Source organism: Chlorocebus sabaeus, chromosome 6 (genome assembly GCF_047675955.1).
Source record: "Chlorocebus sabaeus isolate Y175 chromosome 6, mChlSab1.0.hap1, whole genome shotgun sequence".
NCBI lineage: Eukaryota > Metazoa > Chordata > Mammalia > Primates > Cercopithecidae > Chlorocebus > Chlorocebus sabaeus.
The window spans coordinates 692,973-714,284 of NC_132909.1; the positions used below are offsets into that span (position 1 = coordinate 692,973).

A 21,312-nucleotide genomic window follows, 5' to 3' on the forward strand; every position below is an offset into this window, starting at 1 on the left:
CTTTTACAAGGGATATTGCATTCTGCTCAGTACTGCTGAGGGAAATCTGTTTTCTAGATCCTGCAATGCAGCCATGTGCCCTCATATCCAGAGTTTCATAGGGTGGTGTCCCAGGTTATGAGATTATAACAGGAAATCATAATTTATAGAATTTCTGCATTTATAGGCAGTGGAGGACACTGCAAGAACAGAGTTGGAATGCACGTCATTCAAATGGACATCCACATTGATGCAGTTACTATGTGTGTGGTGGACCTTCAGGTACAGAAATTCTCAGAACCTCCGTAATTATGAATCTTGTGTAGCTGAGGCCATTGTCAAAGGAAATAATATAAAGGATTTGTGGATTCCTGTACCTTTTCTTGGCTGTTCACCTCAGGGCCATGCCTGCACTGGCAGGAGGAAGAGGATAGGGAGAAGGGAGATCTCTTAGTCCAGTGATGTGGTCTTTGTGACCAACCAGTGTTCCAGTCTAATCAGGTGAAAATGGCCTTCCTGGCTCAATCAGTATTTGCTACCGCAGAGACTCATTGCCACACTTGGGACATGAGGAGATTTTGTATAGTTGTCAAGCATTTTTGTCAAAAATAATAGAAAATCCATGTTTTTCTTTTTTTTTTTTTTATTTTCTAAGACAAGGTGTTGCTCTGTGACCCAGGCTGGAGTACAGTGGCGAGATCATAGTTCGCTGCAGCCTCGAACTCTTCAAGCAATCCTTCTCCCTCAGCCTCCCAAAGTGTTGGGATTACAGGCCTGAGCCATCACGTCCAGCCCACATTTTTCTTTTGAACCAATTCTTTAAAGCCATAATAAGGAATAAATGGCATTCAGTAAACTATACATATTTAAACTGTACCATGTGATAAGTTTAGACTTTCGTAGAAACCCATGAAAGTGGCCGGGCGCAGTGGCTCACGCCTGTAATCCCCATACTTTGGGAGCCCGAGGCGGGTGGATCACAAGGTCAGAAGATCAAGACCATCCTGGCTAACATGGTGAAACCCTGTCTCTACTAAAAATACAAAAAAAATGGATGGACGCGGTGCCTCACGCCTGTAATCCCAGCACTTTGGGAGGCCAAGGCGGGTGGATCACGAGGTCAGGAGATCGAGACCATCCTGGCTAACAAGGTGAAACCTCGTCTCTACTAAAAAATACAAAAAATAGCCGGGCATGGTGGTGGGTGCCTGTAGTCCCAGCTACTCGGGATTCTGAGGCAGGAGAATGGCGTGAACCCGGGAGGTGGAGCTTGCAGTGAGCTGAGATCATGCAACTGCACTCCAGCCTGGGTGACAGAGAGAGACTCCATCTCAAAAAAACAAAAAAACAAAAAAGAAAGAAACCCTTGGAAGTATAATTTATCCATCGCCTTCATATTTACCTGGAGCCTATTGTTTTTTATTTACTTTTTGGAGTCGGAGTCTCACTCTGTTACCTGACTGGAGTGCAGCGACATCATCATAGCTCACTGTAATCTGAAATTCCTGGGCTCAGGCAGTCCTCCCACCTCAGTCTTCGGAGTAGCTGCAATCATAGGCTTGAGCCACCATGCCTACTTTGTTTTGTTTTGTTTTGTTTTGTTTTGTTTTGTTTTTAAGACAGACTCTCACTCTGTCGCCCAGCTTGGAGTGAAGTGGCATGATCTCGGCTCACTGCAACCTCCACCTCCTGGCTTCAAGCGATTCTCCTGCCTCAGCCTCCAGAGTAGCTGGGACTTCAGGTATGCACAACCATGCCTGGCTAGTGTTTGTGTTTTTAGTAGATACGGAGTTTCAACATGTTGTCCAGGCTGGTCTCAAACTCCTGACCTCAAGTGATCCACCTGTCTTGGCCTCCCAAAGTCCAGATTACAGGTGTGAGCCACTGCACCCGGCATTACTGTTATTTTTTAAAGCGATGAAGCCTCCCTATGTTGTCCTACCTAGAGCCTTGTCACCCAGGCTGTAATGCAGTGTCGCCATCTCGGCTTACTGCAACCTCCATCTCCTGGGTTCAACAAATTCTCCCACCTCAGCCTCCCTATTAGCTAGGATTACAAGCATGTACCATCACACCTGGCTAATTTTTTTTGTATTTTTATTAGAGACAGTATTACCCTGTTGGTCAGGCTGGTCTCGAACTCCTGACCTCAAGTGATCCGCCTGTCTTGCCCTCCCAAAGTTCTGGGATTACAGGTGTGAGCCACTGTGCATGGCTGAGCCTTTTAATAGGATGTTCCTCTCTGCTCTTCAGACCACCATTGATTTAGTATGCTTTAAAACAGATTAGTTTGTGTTTTCTGGAATTTTATATGAATGATATCTTAAACTATTTCCTCTTCTCATTTTTGGGTTCTCTACTGTGTCATTTATTTTGCTATTAGTGATGATATATGACTAATTCATTCCTTTTATATTCCTGAGAAGTATGACATGGTGTGAAACATCAGTGTGTGCATATTAATCCATCTGTTTATGTTTGATTTGCTTCTCACTTTTGTCTGTTATAAATAATACTGATACAGACATTTAAATATAATTCTTCATATCCATATATTTTACTCCTCTTATGTTAATATCTCCATGTGCAGTGCCTGAGTCACATGGTAGGTAAAACTTTTTAAGAAATACCAGGCTGGGCGTGGTGGCTTAGCTGGGCGCGGTGGCTTATGCCTATAATCCCAGCACTTTGGGAGGGGAAGGCGAACAGATCACCTGAGGTTGAGAGTTTGAGACCAGCCTGACCAACATGGAGAAACCCCATCTTTACTAAAAATACAAATTAGTCGGGTGCGGTGGCGCATGCCTGTAATCCCAGCTATTTGGGAGGCTGAGACAGTTGAAACTGGGAGGCAGAGTTGCAGTGGGCTGAGTCACACCATTGCACTCCAGCCTGGGCAACAACAGTGAAACTCCGTCTCAAAAAAAAAAAAAAAAAAAAAGGCCGGGCGTGGTGGTTCACGCCTTTAATCCCAGCACTTTGGGAGGCTGAGGCAGGCAGATCATGAGGTCAGGAGATCAAGACCATCCTGGCTAACACGGTGAAAACCTGTCTCTACTAAATATACAAAAAGTTAGCCGGGCGAGGTGGCAGGTGCCTGTGGTCCCAGCTACTCCAAAGGCTGAGGCAGGAGAATGGCATGAACCCGGGAGGCAGAGCTTGCAGTAATCCCAGATCGTGCCACTGCACTCCAGCCTAGGCTACAGAGCAGGACTCCGTCTCAAAAAAAAAGAAAAGTACCACCAAACTGGCCTGGGCATGGTGGCTCATGCCTGTAATCCCAGCACTTTGGGAGGCTGAGGCGGGTGGATTACCTGAGGTCAGGAGTTCGAGACCAGCCTGGCCAACATGGTGAAACCCCATCTCTACTAAAAATAAAAAATTAGCCGAGTATGGTGGCATGCATCTGTAGTCCCAAGTACTTGGGAAGCTGAGGCAAGAGAATTTCTTAAACCCAGGAGACGGAGGTTGCAGTGAGCTGAGATCATATCACTGCACTCCAGCCTGGGCAACAACAGCAAAACTCTGAAAAAATTTTAAAAAAGATACCAAACTGACCTAAATTAAAATGATTACTTCCTTTTGTATTCCTACCACCAGTGTCTGAGAATTCTTACAGAGAGAGTATGGTTAGCCTTTTAAATTTTCATTTTTTAGGCCAGGCGCGGTGGCTTACGCCTATAATCCCAGCACTTTGGGAGGCCAAGGGGGGTGAATCATGAGGTCAGGAGATCGAGACCATCCTCATGGTGGAACCCCGTCTCTACTAAAAATACAAAAAAAAAAAAAAAATGGCGGGGCGTGGTGGCTGGCGCCTGTAGTCCCAGCTACTCTGAAGACTGAGGCAGGAGAATGGCGTGAACCCAGGAGGTGGAGCTTGCAGTGAGCCAGTATTGCACCACTGCACTCGATCCCGGGCAACAGAGCGAGACTCCGTCTCAAAAAAAAAAAAAAAAATTCATTTTTTAAATACATGGTTATTTCTTTTTAGGTAAAGTGTCTCTTCATGTCTGTTGCTTCACAAAAATGAACTTTGTGAAAAAAATTCACAAAAATGAATTTTGTTTATTTTCCATTACATTAAGAAATAAGAAAATAGGCCAGGCGCGGTGGCTCATGCTTGTAATCTCAGCACTTTGGGAGGGCAAGGCGACAGATCACCTGAGGTCAGGAGTTTGAAACCAGCCTGGCCAACATGGAGAAACCCCGTCTCTACTAAAAATACAAAATTAGCTGGGCGGGGTGGTGCATGCCTGTAATCCCAGCTACTGGGGAGACTGAGGCAGGAGAATCGCTTGAACCTGGGAGGCAGGGTTGCAGTGAGCCAAGATTGTGCCATTGCACTCTAGCCTGGGCAACAAGAGCGAAACTCAAGAGAAAAAAAATGGTGGAATGTGCTGGTGTGCTCCTGTAGTCCTAGTTACTCAGGAGGCTGCAGTTGGAAGATCACGTGAACCTGGGAAATCAAGGCTGCTCTAAGCTATGATCACACCACTGTACTCCAGCCTGGGTGACAGAACAAGACCTTGTCTGAAAAAAATAAAAAAATTATGCTGGGCGCGGTGGCTCATGCCTGTAATCCCAGCACTTTGGGAGGCCAAGGCAGGCAGATCACCTGAGGTCAGGAATTCAAGACTAGCTTGGCCAACGTGGAACCCCTCTCTACTAAAAATACAAAAATTAGCAGGACATGGTTGTGGGCACCTGTAATCCAAGCTACTTGGGAGGCTGAGGCAGGAGAATCGCTTGAACCCAGGAGGTAGAAGTTGCAGTGAGCCAAGATCATCCCATTGCACTCCGTCTCAAAAAAATAAAAATAAAAATAAAAAAAATAAAAAAATATATAGTATCCTTTGACATAAATGGATTAAGTAAGTCTATCACTAAATAGAAAAATACTCCCGTCTGCAATGAATTAGAAAGTCGCTTATGGTTCTTTTTTTTTTTTTTGAGACGGAGTCTCCATCTGTCTGCCCAGGCTGGAGTGTCACGATCTCAGCTCATTGCAGCCTCCGCCTCCAGGGTTCAAGTGATTCTCCTGCCTCAGCCTCCCAAGTAGCTGGGATTACAGGCATGCACCACTATGCCTGGCTAATTTTTGTACTTTTAGTAGAGACAGGGTTTTACCATGTTGTTCAAGCTGGTCTTGAACTCCTGACCTTGTGATCCACCCACCTCAGCCTCCCAAAGTGCTGGGATATCAGGCATGAGCCATGGTGCCTGGCCTTTTTTTTTTTTTTTTTTTTTTTTAAAGGCAGTCTCACTGTGTTGCCCAGGCTGGGTTCAGTGTGACACAATCACAATTCACTTCTGCCTTGACCTGCTGGACTCAAGCTGTCCTCCCACCTCTTGCCTCCCAACTTGCTAGGATAGGCATGTGCCACCACGCTCAGCTAATTTTAAAATTTTTTCTGTAGAGATTAGGTCTCACCATGTTGCCCAGGCTTCTCTCAAAACTCCTGGGCTCAAGGGATTTTCCCACCTTGGCCTCCCAAAATGCTAAGATTACAGGTTGAGCCACTGTCTGGCATGCTTTTGGTTTTTATCTTGAAATTTAACACAGTGCTGTCTCATGTATTTAAGTATCAAACTATAACTGAATTTTCTTTCTTTTCAAGGATCTCAAGGGCATTTCCCTTTGCCCACCTCACCTTTTCATATTTGGCAAACTATATGCATTTGCCTCCAGCCCAAGATTATAGATATGAACTGATTATGATCTGCATGTTCTGTCATTGGATTCAAGCATATTCTTACAGAAGAGCCACCGTGGAAGTCGTGGGTAAATATGTGTTGGATTGGTAACTCCCTCTTGGAGAATTTCTTGTGAATGACACAGCAATAGAGGAACTCATTTAACTGGAGATACAATCTGAATTTATAAAGTGTGGCCCATTTTCTAACATTTTTATTTTACATACCCTCCCATGTCTTCTGGGTTGATGAAACTAACGAAGAGATTAATAAAAACTCATCATGTCATGTACAGGGACTCATGCCTTTAATTCCAGCATTTTGGGAGACTAAGGCAAGAACATCCTTGAGGCCAGGAGTTCGAGACTGTATAACAGATACATCTGACAGTAATAACTCAAGCACACCTTAAGAATGCCCCTGTGGTCTAAGAAGAGTGTTGGTTCAACGTGCCAAACGAAGGAATCTGGGAGTGGCCAACCCAGAGGTTTCTGAACCCCTGGCCTGTTCCTTTCAATGAGGCCCTTTGTTTTGAGCTGGGTGGAGGGTGATAAGTGAAAATACTGTATGCACTGCATGCTTCTTACAAATGATAGTGGTTTTCTTGTCCAGCCTGCTGTTCCTGGACTGCCCTGTATCTAAGTCCTCAATAAGCCCAGTGTCTCGTTTTCTTTTTTCTTTTTTGCGGTGGAGTTTCCCTCTTGCTGCCCAGGCTGGAGTGCAATGGCATGATCTCGGCTCACCACAGCCTCCACCTCCCGGTGCAAGCGATTCTCCTGCCTCAGCCTCCCAAGTAGCTGGGATTACAGGCATGTGCCTCTACACCCGGCTAATTTGTATTTTTAGTAGAGGTGGGGTTTCTCCATTTTGGTCAGGGTGGTTTCGAACTCCCAACCTCAGGTGATCCGCGTGCCTCAGCCTCCCAAAGTGCTGGGACTACAGGCATGAGCCACCACGCCTGGCCCTATGTCTCAGTTCTAGCTCTGGCTCTCATTCACTTCTTGTACATGGTGCCATCCTTATTGGAGTCAATAGGGTAGGGATCAAGCATGATAGAGACCAGCTGGGCAACACAGCACCTGTCTCTATTAAAACAGCTGGGCATGGTGGCACATGCTTATAGTCCTAGCTGTGTGGGAGACTGTGGCAGGAGGATCATTTGAGCCCAGGGATTTGAGGTTACAGCGGGCTGTGATTGCCCCACTGCACTCTAGTCTAGGCAGCAGAGCAAGACCCTGTCTCTCACCTGGCGAAATTAGCAGAAGCTTTTCATATTACTTTGCTGAAGGCTCTTAAATTGGTTTTGCTTAACCTATAAACAACTCCCTTCAGAAAGTAAGTATTCCCTTGTGAGAAAATTACCTATCATCCCATGAGGTTGGATGGAGGATTGTATGAACCAACTTAATTCATGACCAGGCATGGTGACTCACGCCTGTAATCCCAGCACTTTGGTAGGCTGAGGTGGGCGGATTGCCTGAGGTCAGGAGTTCCATACCAGCCTTGCCAACATGGTGAAACCTCATCTCTTCTAAAAATCCAAAAAGTAGCTGGGCGTGGTGGCAGGCACCTGTAATCCCAGCTACTCTCGAGGCTGAGGCAGGAGAATCTCTTTGTTTTGTTTTGTTTTGTTTTGAGACATAGTCTGTCACCCAGGCTGGAATGCAGTGCAACCTTCACTCACTGCAACCTCTGACTCCCGGGTTCAAGTGATTCTCTTGCCCCAGCCTTCCGAGTAGCTGGGATTACAGGCATGCGCCACCATGCCCGGCTAATTTTTGTATTTTTAGTAGAGACAGGGTTTCACCATGTTGGCCAGGCTGGTCTTGAACCTCTGACCTCAGGTGAGCCACTTGCCTCAACCTCCCAAAGTGCTGGAATTACAGGCATGAGCCACCGCACCTGGCAGGAGAATCACTTGAACCTGGGAGGTGGAGGTTGCAGTAAGCTGAGATCGCGCCACTGCACTCCAACGTGGGCGACAGAGACTGTCTCAAAAAAAAAAAAAAAAGGAAGAAGAAGAACCTCATTTTGAAGCCAAAACCATCAGACTGACCATTCCAATTATGTGCTGAGCATAATTTCATCTCTTGGACATGGGTGCTAACATTTCTCTGAGGTCCTAAGTTTTTTCACCATCTACTGATGCTTCCATAGACCCACTTCTGTCAAAACTGTTTGATAATTACCTAGTCAGTGTTTTCTTGTTTTTTTTTTTTTTTTTTTTTTGAGACGGAGTCTCGCTCTGTCACCCAGGCCGGAGTGCAGTGGCCGGATCTCAGCTCACTGCAAGCTCTGCCTCCCGGGTTCACGCCATTCTCCTGCCTCAGCCTGTTTTATTGTTTTTTGCTTTTTGTATTTTTTTTGGCGGTAGGGGAGACGGAGTCTCGCTCTGTTGCCCAGGCTTTAGTGCAGTGGCGCAATCTAGGCTCACTACAACCTCTGCCTCCCGGGTTCAAGCAGTTCTTTTGTCTCAGCCTCCCAAGTAGCTGGGACGACAGGCACGTGCCACTATGCCCGGCTAATTTTTTTTTTTTTTTTTGAGACGCCCAGGCTGGAGTGCAGTGGCGCCATCTCTGCTCACTGCAAGCTCCTCCTCCTGGGTACACGTGTTTCTCCTGCCTCAGCCTCCCGAGTATCTGGGACTACAGGCACCCGTCACCATGCCCGGCTAATTTTTTTGTGTTTTTAGTAGAGACAGGTTTCACCGTGTTAGCCAGGATGGTCTCAATCTCCTGATCTTGTGATCCGCCCACTTCGGCCTCCCAAAGTGCTGGGATTACAGGCGTGAGCCACTGCGCCCGGCCTAATTTTTGTATTTTTAGTAGAGACTGGGTGTCACCATATTGGCCAGGCTGGTCTTGAACTCCTGATCTGGTGATCCGCCTACCTTGGCCTCCCAAAGTGCTGGGATTACAGGCGTGAGCCACTGTGCCCGGTTTACCTGGTCAGTATTAATAGGCTTTTGTATCTTGCAATTTACAACTCTTTCTTTCATGTAATACTGATTTTTCATGCAGAACACTCCCTACTCTCAAGATAAATCAATGATAATCACTTCCCATCAATGACATGAACACATGGCTTTAACAAACGCCCAGTATAACCAGATGGAGAGCACCACCTTTAAGGACTGTTTGAAATGCTTGTTCCTTGGTGCCATAAAGAAATAGCACTTGAGCATTAATTTCCTCAGCAAGGCCATTTTTACTTTCTGGAGAAACGGTACACTCGCTGGCAGTTTTGCTATGAGAGTACACTGAACAAAGAAGACAGGATCATTTATAACCTGATGCATCCACCTTATTGCTATGTCCGGTTTCCATTGACTGAATACAAATTCACATTCTGTATTTGTCCTGATTGGCTAGCAACTTAGAACTTTTTTAAAAGAGTCAAAGGCAGAGGAAAACAAAGGAAGGAGGAATTAACTTGTGGAATGCTAAGAAAGGCAAATAAGGAAGAGGAAATTTCAAATAAGGAAGAGGAACAGGATATGACTTAATGCTTCCTTGGACCACTGTAAGCATGCCAGGGCAAATACTTAGGCTAAATTGTGGGAGCTAAGAACATAAAGTACATAGATTTTTTTTTATCACAGCTAGCAGATACCTAAGAATGTTAAAACAGGTATTTGAATAAATTTTGTTTCTAAAAGAAGTTGCCATTTATTCCTAATTAGATGGGGAGGAAAGTCTTTGAAGAGGAACCTCTACTTTACTTTTTACAGACTGTAGCCATCACAACTACCAAGATACCATTTCTTTTATTGTTTTTTGTTTGTTTGTTTGAGAGAGAGAGTTTCGCTCTGTCGCCAGGCTGCAGTGCAATGGCATGATCTTGGCTCACAGTAACCTCTGCCTCCCAGGTTCAAGCGATTCTCCTGTCTCTGCCTCCTGAGTAGCTGGGACTACAGGCGCATGCAACCACACCTGGCTAATTTTTTTTTTTTTTTTGTATTGTTAGTAGAGACGGGGTTTCACCGTGTTAGCCAGGATGGTCTGGATCTACTGACCTGGTGATCCACCTGCCTCGGCCTCCCAAAGTGCGGGGATTACAGGCGTGAGCCACCGTGCCCAGTGTTATTGTTCTTTATGAGACTAACGTCATGTGGTGGCTCACGCCTGTAATCCCAACACTTTGGGAGGCCGAGGTGGGCGAATCACGAGGTGAGATCGAGATCATCCTGGCTAACACAGTGAAACCCCGTCCCTACTGAAAATACAAAACATTAGCCGGGCGTGGTAGTGAGCGCCTATAGTCTCAGCTACTCGGGAGGCTGAGGCAGGAGAATGACGTGAACCCGGGAGGCGGAGGTTGCAGTGAGCCGAGATTGCACCATTTCACTCCAGCCTGGGTGACAGAGCGAGACTCCCTCTCAAAAAAAAAAAAAAGACGTCAAATTACTAAAAGTAGTTGAATATAAGAATGTCAAGTAAAGGATACTAAGTGGGAAAAAGTGTTGTTCAATTAATTGAATGCTACAATGATTTGTGAACCCCCCAAATTTGAGGCAGGTCTCAGTTAATTTTAAAAGTTTATTTTGTCGGCCAGGCGCTGTGGCTCACGCCTGTAATCCCAACACTTTGGAGGGCAAGGCAGGCGGATCAAGAGGTCAGGAGAGCGAGACCATCCTGGCCAACAAGGTGAAACCCCATCTCTACTAAAAGTACAAGAATAAGCTGGGCATGGTGCCACGTGCCTGTACTCCCAGCTACTCGGGAGGCTAAGGCAGGGGAATCACTTGAACCCTGGAGGCGGAGGTTGCAGTGAGCCAAGATCACACCACTGCACTCCTACCTGGCCAAAGAGCGAGACTGCGTCTCAAAAAAAAAAGTTGGCTGGGCGCGGTGGCTCACGCCTGTAATCCCAGCACTTTGGGCGGCTGAGGTGGAGGGGATCACAAGGTCAGGAGTTTGAGACCAGCCTGACCAACATGGTGAAACCCCATCTCTATTAAGAATACAAAAACTAGCCGGGCGTGGTGGTGCGCACCTGTAATCCCAGCTACTCAGGAGGCTGAGGCAGGAGAATTTCTTGAATTCAAAAGGCACAGGTTGCAGTGAGCCGATATTGCACCACTGCACTCCGGCCTGAGCGACAGAGCAAGACTGTCAAAAAAAAAAACAAAAAAAAAAAGTTTATTTTGCCAAGGTTGAGGACGCATGCCTGTGACACAGCCTCAGGAAGTCCTGACGACATGTGCCCAAGGTGGTTGGGGTACAGGTTGGTTTTATACCTTTTAGGGAGACATGAGACATCAGTGAATATATGTAAGAAGTATATTGGTTCTGACCAGAAAGGCAGGGACAACTCGAAGCAGGGCAGGGACTTCCAGGTCACAGGTAGACAGGTAGAGAGACAAACAGTTGCATTCCTTTTAGTTTCTGATAAGCCTTTCCAAAGGAAAGGCGCCTTTTTTTTTTTTTTTTTTTTTTTTTTTTTGAGACAGAGTCTCCCTCTGTCACCCAGACTGGAGTGCAGTGAAGTGATCTCAGCTCACTGCAAGCTCCACCTGCCAGGTTCATGCCATTCTCCTTCAGCCTCAGCCTGCAGAGTAGCTGTGACTAGGTGCCCACCACTACGTCCAGCTAACTTTTTTTTGTATTTCTAATAGAAACGGGGTTTCACCATGTTAGCCAGGATGGTCTCGATCTCCTGACCTATGATCCGCCCACCTCTACGTCCCAAAGTGCTGGGGTTACAGGCGTGAGCCACTGTGCCCTGCCAGAAGGGTGCGCTTTTTAAGGAAAGGCCCAGACCTGACCGCGGGCTTTTCCTGCAGACCCACCTCTGGGTATCACCCTCATTAGCGCTTTGGAACGTGGGGAACTACGTTACCCAGAAAGCTCTGCGTTAAACAGCAGCGAGTCAGAGCCAATGAGGACTCGGAAAGAAGTCTTCTCTACGTGTGCACCAAACGTAAGGCCGAGACTTCTGGGTTCTCTAGTAGCGGCCGTGTCGATCGGTGATGCGGGTGATGTTGCCCAGTTTGTGGCCCATGAGTGCTGGGTGGGACCGCGGGGACTGAACCCCGAAGGTGGAGAGGAATCGTCCTCGGTGCCCAGAGGCGGCTCTGCAGTCCTGTGACGGCGCCCACTGCTCCCAGGCCGTGCTTCCCCAAGCAGTCCGATGGCAGCGGCTGTGCCGAGGCGCCAAACTCGGGTAATTGTGGCGCCTTCTGTGCCCTCAGGTCACCTCGTCGTCACCCAGGTCCTAAACCAGCGAGGGAGCGGCTCCTGCTCACGGGTCTGTAGCCGGTACCTGGCATAGGGACACTGAGGCGCTCGCAGGAGGGGTCCCGGTGTAACCGTCCAGTGGGTTCACCTTGCCAGCTGCCTAGACAGAGCAGATTTATGAAGACTGGGGAATTGCAGTGAAGAAATAGTAATTCAGGCAGAGCCGTCTGGCTGTTCGGGAGACAGGAGTTTTATTATTCAAATCAGTCTCCCCGAGCATTCCAGGATCAGAGTTTTCAAAATTAATTTGGCGGGTAGTGACTTGGGAAGTAGGGAGTGCTGATAGGTCAGGTTGGAGATGGATTCATAGGGGGTCGAAGTGAGTTTTTCATGCTGTTTTCTGTTCTGGGTGGGATGAGAGAACTGATTGACCCAGATTACCGGTCTGTATGTTGTCAGCTGATCCATCCAGTGCAGGATCTGCAAATTACCTCAAGCACTGATCTTAGCTTTTACAGTAGTGATGTTATCTTCAAGAGCAACTTGGGGATGTTCAGAATCTTGGAGTCAAGGAGCTGCATGACCCCTAAATCGTAATTTCTAATCTCGTAGCTAATTTGTTAGTCCTGCAAAGGCAGGCAGGTCTCCAGGCAAGAAGTGGGTCTGTTCAGGAAAGGGCTGTTATCAGTTTTGTTTCAGAGTGAAACCATGAACTGAATTCCTTCCGTAAGTTAATTCAGCCTATGCCCAGGAATAAACAAGGACAGCTGAAAAGTTGGGTGCAAGATGGAGTCAATTAGGTCTGATTTCTTTCACTGTCATAATTTCCTCAGTTATAATTTTGCAAAACCAGTTTCACCTGTTTCTGATACCCCTGGGATGCGACGGGGGTGGGGGGGCACGGGGAGAGTGCAGGCACAGGGAGGGGTGCAGGCAATGGCCTGGAGTTGGACAGATCTGGGAGGATGGAACCTGGGTCCACAGGCGCCTGTTAGGAACAAAGTCTGAGGTGGAACTCTTCCTGGAAGAGCAAACGGGCTGAGAGCTGTGCATTCATCATGAGGACGCTAGAAGCCATGGAGAATTTTGAAGAAAGGAGGGACATGATCCAAATCCAGGCTTTTAAGGTTTCTCAAAGAACATTCAAAGGAAGAACATCGTAGAGAGGATGAAGACTTTGGGACCTTGGGAGGTTGAATCCTGTTTGTAGACCACGTAGGTGGTAGAGATGACATTTTGCACTGAGGCAAGCAGGTCAGACAACCAGCCTTAGGGTTACCTGGCTCCAGTTACAAGAAAGCATTCGGGGAGACCTGAGCTTATCAAATCCCGTGACTTGTTTGTAATGTCTGCCTGACCCCTCAGGCACTCCTAGCTGCAGAAGCACTTAGGGAACCCACACAGGGAAGTGGAGGCTGTTCCATTCCCTCATTGGTCCTGACCCCATCCACAGGTCCTCTAGCTTGTGGTGTCCTGGGACTCTTAAGTGCCTTTTTTTTCAGTCCTTTGATCCGAGGACCCTGGAGAATCTCTAAACCCAGGATACTAAGGCCATGGCAGGTTATACGGAGGTATTCTCATTTCTGTCAACCAATGTAAACACCCTTGGAAGGTTAACCCAGGAGTTGCCACCAGGTTGTGAAATGCTTAGAGATAAAATGGATCAAAGTCAGGAGGTGATATTACCCCAGCTCTATCTGGCTATAGGCTTCATCTGCTTGGACTTTGGTGCACACACTATGGGTTGAGGGAAGAGGAAGAAAGGTCAGAGATAAGGCTCCTGCCATAATCCAGGTGAGGGTTAATGGATCAGATATGTGGAAAATCACGTGTGACTGGATTCAGGATTCACTTTTTGTAAAGAGACAGCTAGGTTTTCTCCTTCTTTCCTCCCTTCCTTCCTTCCTCCCTCCCTCCCTCCCTCCCTTCTCCTCTTTCTTCTCTTTCTTCTCTTTCTTTTTTCTTTTTTTTTTTTTGAGACGGAATCTTGCTCTGTGCCCCAGGCTGGAGTGCAGTGGCGCAATCTCGGCTCACTGCAAGCTCCGCCCCCCCGGGTTCACGCCATTCTCCTGCCTCAGCCTCCCGAGTAACTGGGACTACAGGCGCCCGCCACCTCGCCCGGCTAATTTTCTTGTATTTTTAGTAGAGACGGGGTTTCACCGTGTTAGCCAGGATGGTCTCGATCTCCTGACCTCGTGATCCGCCCGTCTCGGCCTCCCAAAGTGCTGGGATTACAGGCTTGAGCCACCGCGCCCGGCCTTTTCTTTTTTCTTTATGCAGAGTTTCGATCTTGTCACCAGGCTGGAGTACAATGCCATGATCTCGGCTCACTGGAACCTCCGCCTCCCGGGTTCAAGCAATTCTCCTGCCTCAGCCTCCAAGGTAGCTGAGATTACAGGTGCATGCCACCGCACCCCGCTAATTTTTGCATTTTTAGTAGAGACGAGATTTCACTGTGTTGGCCAGGCTGGTCTCGAACTCTTGATCTCAGGTGATCCTCCCACCTTGGCCTCCCAGAGTGCTTGGATTATAGGCATGAGTCAGTGGGCCCAGCCGAGACGCTAGGTTTTTTTTTTGTTTGTTTTTTGTTTTGAGACCAAGTTTCACTCTGTTGTCCAGGTTGGAGTCCAGTGGAACGGTCTCAGCTCACTGCAACCTCCGCCTCCCAGGTTCAAGTGATTCTCCTGCCTCACCCTACCAAGTAGCTCGGATTACAGGCATTTACCACCACATTCGGCTAATTTTTCTATTTTTAGTAGAGACAGAGTTTCATCATGTTGGCCAGGCTGGTCTCGAACTCCTGATCTCAGGTGATTGCCCGCCTCAGCCTCCCAAAGTGCTGGGATTACAGACATGACCCATCACGCCAGGTGGATAAATAGATTTTCTAATGTGGATGATAAGGGCATGAAAGAGGAATCGGGCATGAGCCCAAGGTTTTTGATCTTAGCAGTTATAGCCATGGACGCTGCATCAGCTGACATGAAGTTGGTATTGACATAATATTGACTGTGGATATCAAGAGGGTTATTTGACCAAATGAAGAGTCAGGGACCAATAAGTGGTGGCATCAAATGGATAACTAGACATGCAGGATGTGGTATCTAGGAGGGTGTTGATACTGGAGACATCCGATATATGAAAGCTAATGGGTGAACTATACGGTAATTTAGTTATGGGTCCCACTTAGGAGGACATGCTTCCGATTATGGTGGTAAATCTTTTCAGGGGCCAGGAAGGTGTGATTACAGGCTGAGGAGTGGATCTCTTACTTACATCCCCGAGGGATGTTGGGCTTCCTAAACACCTGAGAGGGTGTGAGTGACCATCATGGCAGGACATATCAGACGGTAGAGTTTGGAAGGGGACATAGACATCCAAGGAGAGAACAGACGAGATAGGTGTATGCAGAAGCATAGGAGTAATTCAGGGAACATGACACTTAAGACTGAGTCGGTGCCAAAGTTGCAACTATTTATCACTGTCTGGACTCACAAACGTTTTGAGAGGACTTTGGAAGTGCCTGGGGAGTTTCATTCAGCCTGGTGCATGTGTGCAGTGAAAAATATGCTCATCTGTGATAGTAGATTTGGTTTGGTTCACAAATCCACGGGCTGGGCTTTAAACGGCATTAGGTGGACAGAGGAGGGTTGCTACAGCTGAGGTCTCAGTTGGTGCAGCACAGAAGTGGGATAGGGCCGTGGATATCTGAAGCCACATGTGGTTCTGTGTGGCTATGGAGTTACTCAGGGAGATATTCACAGGATGATTTGGGATTACCACTACTCGGAAACCGTGGAAATTCTGTGTTAATATTGGATCCTATTTATATTTGTCAAGCATACTCTGGATATTTATCCACATTTTGGTATAAGGCCAGAATTGAAGGCCCAATATGATGTGTCACTTTGACACCTTGTGATAGTGGGACAACCTTAAAAGGTGTGAGTACAAATCTCATTCCCACTCTGCTCTCTTGGATAATGTATCCTAGCCTAACAACCCTTTTTATCAAGGCGATGAGGCAGGGTTCCAGGTTGTTACACTTTGTAGTGGGTTTCAATTCCATCCCTACTAGCAGAGTTATGTAAACAAACCATTGCATATTCCCAAGGGAGTCATGGGCCATTATACCCTCTTCATTTTGTGAAATAATTTTATTTGTGGGGGCTGGGTGTGGTGGCTCACCCCTGTAATCTCCTCACTTTCGGAGGCCACGGCGGGTGGATCAGTTGAGACCAGGAGTTCAAGACCAGCCTGGCCAACATGGTGAAACCCTGTCTCTACTAAAAAAAATACAAAAATTAGCCAGGTATAGTGGCACGTGGCTGTAATCCTGGCTACTTGTGAGGCTGAGGCACGAGAATCACTTGAATCCGGGAGGCGGAGGCTGCAGAGAGCCAAGATCGTGCCATTGCACTCCAGCCTGGGTGAGAGAGGTAGACTATGTCTCAAAGAAAAGAAAAAAAAAAAAACACCCAAAAAACAAACTTCTATTTGTGGGGATGCCAGAGAGAGGCTGATGGTGAGGAAAACTCAGGTGGGCGTGGCCATGGGCATGTGTCTGTGCAGTATAAAGAATGATGTATATTTAGAGAGCGAGTTTGTCCGATGGGCTCAGGCAGCTGCCCTGGGCTTTATGTGAGCTTGGATATCACTATTCAGAAAGGGGTGAACTTTTTTATCTCCGGACCTCAGCATGGATGCTTATTTGTCCACCTACTTCTTATTGCTGATGGCAGTTGACCAGTGGGCCCATGAGGAGACAAAGGCACCAGTGGACATAGTTTCAACTCTATGTTGGGGACCTTGGGAGGAGGATGGGCAAGGGTGGCTGTGTGGTGAGGTGGGTTGTGGTACCTCAGCAGAGGGGCTGTTTGTGGTTTCATCTGTCACTATCATAGCAGGACACTGTGACCTTTGAAGATGTGGCTGTGAACTTTTCCCAGGAGGAATGGTATCTCCTTAGTGAGGTTCAGAGGTGCTTGTACCATGATGTGATGCTAGAGAACCTGGCACTTATATCCTCCCTGGGTAAGTTGCTCACGCTCACCCTGTGAGCTGAGCTAATGTTGCCGTTCCCCTTTTCATTGACAAGACTGTCTTTCTCACTTAAGGAGCCTGGACACGGGTTCCTTCTACGCTTCTCTGTGTGAGTTGTGTGGTTGGTAGGAGTAAGGTGTGTGTATTGCCTTTTCCTTAAGCAGCTCCAACACATCCTGTGCTCCAGGCTCCCAGGGAAGCAGTCCGAGACAGGAGTCTTATAGGCACCTTAATGTATCCACTTTGCTTGCTCTCTGGCTGTCAGGTGACTGTCCAAATCGGTAGCTCTTGTGTGCCCAGGTTCTACTAACGCTTCTTTCCTCTGTCTGACAATTCTTCCTACCTCCCTGTGCCGAGTATTGCCTTCATTGACATTATCATTACCTACATAGACCATAGACTGTTCTTGCAAGACCCTGCTTAGGAATTCTCTTGTAATACATAGTTTACTCTAAGTAAACTGTGGGCTGTCAGGTGCTTAATTGTCCTGAGCTAGTGTTGGCTGTTCATCTCTGCTGTCTCTCCCTTCATGCTTATATCATCCAGTCCCGTGTACCGGGGGTGAGATGGAGAGTCCTCAGTGTTTCACAAGATGCGGTTCAATTCAGGCTCATCACGATAGGCTCAAAGGGAGCCTGTCCCTCAGGAGTGGCATGCTGGGGGAGGGCATGACTTCAGGGGTTTATCTAAATCATATCAGAAACCATTTATATTTGCCGAGTATTTTTGTGGCAGTATGAGTAGGCACACACTATTTTTCTTTTTCTTCCCATTGTTGAGAGTTTCACACTTGTTAGTTCTGTACCTTTCCACTTCTACTGTGATATCCACCCCAAGACTAATATTCACATCTCTGGACTCCACATCTCACCCATTTTTCTTGTGCTTTCATCTGCAGTTGTCACCAATATTGGTGTATCAGTTGTGTATTAGGAAGTGTATGCCCATTGTTAAACCATCCATGACTACCCTCTGCTGTGTTGTGCTCATGTTTTCTTGGTCTTGACATATGCATATATATATATAATTTTTTTTTTTGAGATGGAGTTTCACTCTTGTTGCCCAAGCTGAAGTGCAAAGGCACAAACTTGGCTCACTGCAACCTCTGCTTTCCAGGTTGAAGTGATTTTCCTGCGTCAGCCTCCCGAGTAGCTGGGATTACAGGTCTGCGCCACCGTGTGCAGCTAATTTTTTGTATTTTTAGTAGACACAGGGTTTCACTGTGATAGCCAGGCTGGTCTCGAACTACTGACCTCAGGTTACCCGCCCACCTTGGCCTCGCAAAGTGCTGGGATTACAGGCATGAGCCACCACACCCAGTCCATAATGCTTCTACATAGCACTCACATGTCATTAGGCGATAAGATTCTGTGCACAACTTGTGTTTAGAGGAAGGAGCTGTGGACCCTGCCTCTACTCCCTGTGTTGCATGTATGCTTGTGCTCTTTACATCATGAGGCCTTCTGGATTCTGTGACCTTTATAGTCCAGTAATGCTAGGCAGCTCATTCTTTTTTTAAATTTTTTATTATTATTTTTGAGATGGAGTCTCGCTCTGTTATCCAGGCTACAGTGCAGTGGTGTGATCACGGCTCACTGCAAACTCCACCTCCTGGGTTCAAATGTTTCTCCTGCCTCAGCCTCCCGAGTAGCTGGTATTACAGGCACCCACCACCATATCCAACTAATTTTTGTATTTTTAGTAGAGATGGGGTTTCACCATGTTGGTCACGCTGGTCTCGAACTTCTGACCTCAGGTGATACACCCGCCTCAGCCTCCCGAAGTGCCGGGATTACAGGCGTGAGCCACCGCACCCAGCCAGCAGGCCCATCTTCATCCTGAAGCCAACATTCTGTTCCGGAAATATTTTTATAGAGTAATTCCTCAATTTGTGGCATAGCCCACCCAAAGGGCTGTGCCTTCCCGTCAGAGGTACTTTGCACTTGACCAGCATTTTCTTGCTTTCAGATTGTTGGTGTGGATCAAAAGATAAGGAGGCACTGTCTAAGCAGAGCATTTCTGTACAAAGAGAGTCTCAGAACACAACTCCTAGGGCAGTTGTTTCTCCTAAAAAGGCTCACCCCTGTGAAATGTGTGGCATCATCTCGGGGGATGTTTTTCACTTTGTTGAGCACCAGGAAACTCATCAGAAGCAGAAACTGAACAGGAGTGGGGCATGTAGAAAAAACTTGGATGACACTGCAAACCTGAATCAGCACCAGAAGCAGCATATTGGAGAGAAATTCTGCAGAAAGAGTGTCAGAGCAGCATCGTTTGTAAAGAAACGTAAGTTCGGTGTCACAGGAGCCATTTGTCTTCCGTGAGTTTGGGGAGAACGTTCTACCCAGTTCAGGATTATGCCAACAAGAAGCCGCTTACCCTGTAGAGAACACAGACAGTGAAACTAAGCATGGCCCACCCTTTCAGAAGGGAAAAACTAATTCTGGGTGTGGAAAATGCACAAAAGCCTTCAGCACCAAACACTCAGTTATTCCACACCAGAAACTTTTCACTAGAGATGGATGTTATGTGTGCAGTGATTGTGGAAAATCCTTTAGCAGATATGTCAGCTTCAGTAATCATCAGCGAGATCACACTGGAAAAGGACCTTATGAGTGTGGAGAGTGTGGGAAATCTTACACTCAAAAGAGCAGCCTCATTGAGCATCAGCGAGTTCACACTGGAAAGACAGCTTTTCCCTGTGGGGAGTGTGAGAAATCTTTTAGTCAGAAGGGCAGCCTTAACCATCAGCATGTTCACACTGGAGAAGGACCTTATGAGTGTGGAGAATGTGGGAAGTCTTTTGGTCAAAAGGGTAAGTTCATTCAACATCAGCGAGTTCACACTGGAAAGACAGCTTTTCCCTGTGGGGAGTGTGAGAAATCTTTTAGTCAGAAGGGCAGCCTTAACCATCAGCATGTTCACACTGGAGAAGGACCTTATGAGTGTGGAGAATGTGGGAAGTCTTTTGGTCAAAAGGGTAAATTCATTCAACATCAGCGAGGTCACACTGGAGAGACAGCTTATCACTGTGGGGAATGTGGGAAATCTTTTCGTCAGAAGTTCTGCTTTATTAACCATCAGCGTGTTCACACTGGAGAAAGACCTTACAAATGTGGAGAATGTGGGAAATCTTTTCGTCAGAAGTTCTGCTTTGTTAACCATCAGCGAGGTCACACTGGAGAAAGACCTTATGAGTGCAGGAGTGTGGAAAATTATTTAGGTACAGATCCCACCTCACTGAACACCAGAAACTTCACACTGGGGAAAGACCTTACAATTGTAGGGAATGTGGGAAATTATTTAACAGGAAGTATCATCTTCTTGTTCATGAGAGAGTTCACACTGGAGAAAGGCCATATGAGTGTGAGGTATGTGGGAAATTATTTGGCAGTAAGCACAGCATGACTATACATCAGAGGATTCACACTGGGGAAAGGCCATATGAATGCAGTGAATGTGGGAAATCATTTCTTTCCAGCTCTGCGCTTCATGCTCATAAAAGAGTTCATTCTGGACAAAAGCCTTATAAGTGCAGTGAATGTGGAAAATCCTTTGCTGAATGTTCCAGTCTCATTAAACACAGGAGAATTCACACTGGAGAAAGGCCTTATGAATGCACCAAATGTGGAAAAAGATTTCAGCGAAGCTCTACCCTCCTTCATCATAAGAGTTCACACAGGAGAAAGGCCTTGTGAGTGCAGTGAATGTGGGAAATCCTTCACTGAAACGTCCAGTCTCATTAAACACAGGAGAGTTCATACTGGAGAAAGGCCTTATGAGTGCTGTCAATGTGGAAAAGTTCAGAATATATGCTCTCCTTGGTCTTAAGAGACTTCGCATTGAGACTGAGTGTCATTCTGTCATCCAGGCTGGAGTGCAGTGGTACCATCTTGGCTCACTGCAACTTGGGCCTCCCAGGTTCAAGCAATTCTCCTACCTTAGCCTCCCGAGGAGCTAAGATTGTGGGTACACACCACCACGCCAGGCTAATTTTTGTATTTTTAGCGGAGACGGGGTTTTACCATGTTGGCCAGGCTGGTCTTGAACTCCTGACCTCAAGTGATCCACCCACCTTGGCCTCCCAAAGTGCTGAGATTACAGACGTGAGCCTCTGCACCTGGCCTTCATTCTTTTTATATTAGAATATGATACGCTCACCCAGGCATGGTGGCTCATGCTTGTATACTTGATGCTTTGGGAGGACAAGGTGGATCACTCGAGGCCAGGAGTTTGAGACCAGCCTGAGCAACATAGCCAGATGTCCTCTCTGAAAAAAGAAAAAAGAGTGATATGCTATGAAAACTTACTGTACAGTATCATTCATCTGTTGAAGTGTATTTCAGTTTCTTGTTTTTGTTATAAATAAAACTACATTTGAATGCAGTTCATATAGATATGTTTCAGTATGTTAATA

General features: G+C 46.8%; 2 protein-coding genes across 11 annotated transcripts in view; both read left to right on the forward strand.

Moving 5' to 3' along the window:
* Positions 1-21,312, forward strand: part of LOC103235422 (uncharacterized) — a 31,433-nt gene that overhangs the window by 8,074 nt on the left and 2,047 nt on the right. For 2 of the 10 annotated variants that reach the window (XM_073015826.1, XM_073015824.1), the window contains exons 4-6: positions 167-261; positions 1,599-1,720; positions 5,598-5,761. The gene's annotated coding sequence lies outside the window, so the exon portion shown is untranslated. Of the gene's footprint in view, positions 1-166; positions 262-1,598; positions 1,721-5,597; positions 5,958-18,863; positions 18,946-21,312 lie in introns of those variants that run through there. The other 8 variants (XM_073015821.1, XM_073015828.1, XM_073015827.1 and 5 more) reach the window with 7 other exon arrangements.
* Positions 11,104-21,281, forward strand: LOC103235424 (uncharacterized). Its single transcript, XM_073015829.1, is given in 5 exon segments — positions 11,104-11,838; positions 16,757-16,886; positions 18,864-19,188; positions 19,190-20,094; positions 20,097-21,281. Coding segments are annotated over 5 exon segments (1,890 nt in total). The 5' UTR covers positions 11,104-11,805; the 3' UTR covers positions 20,594-21,281.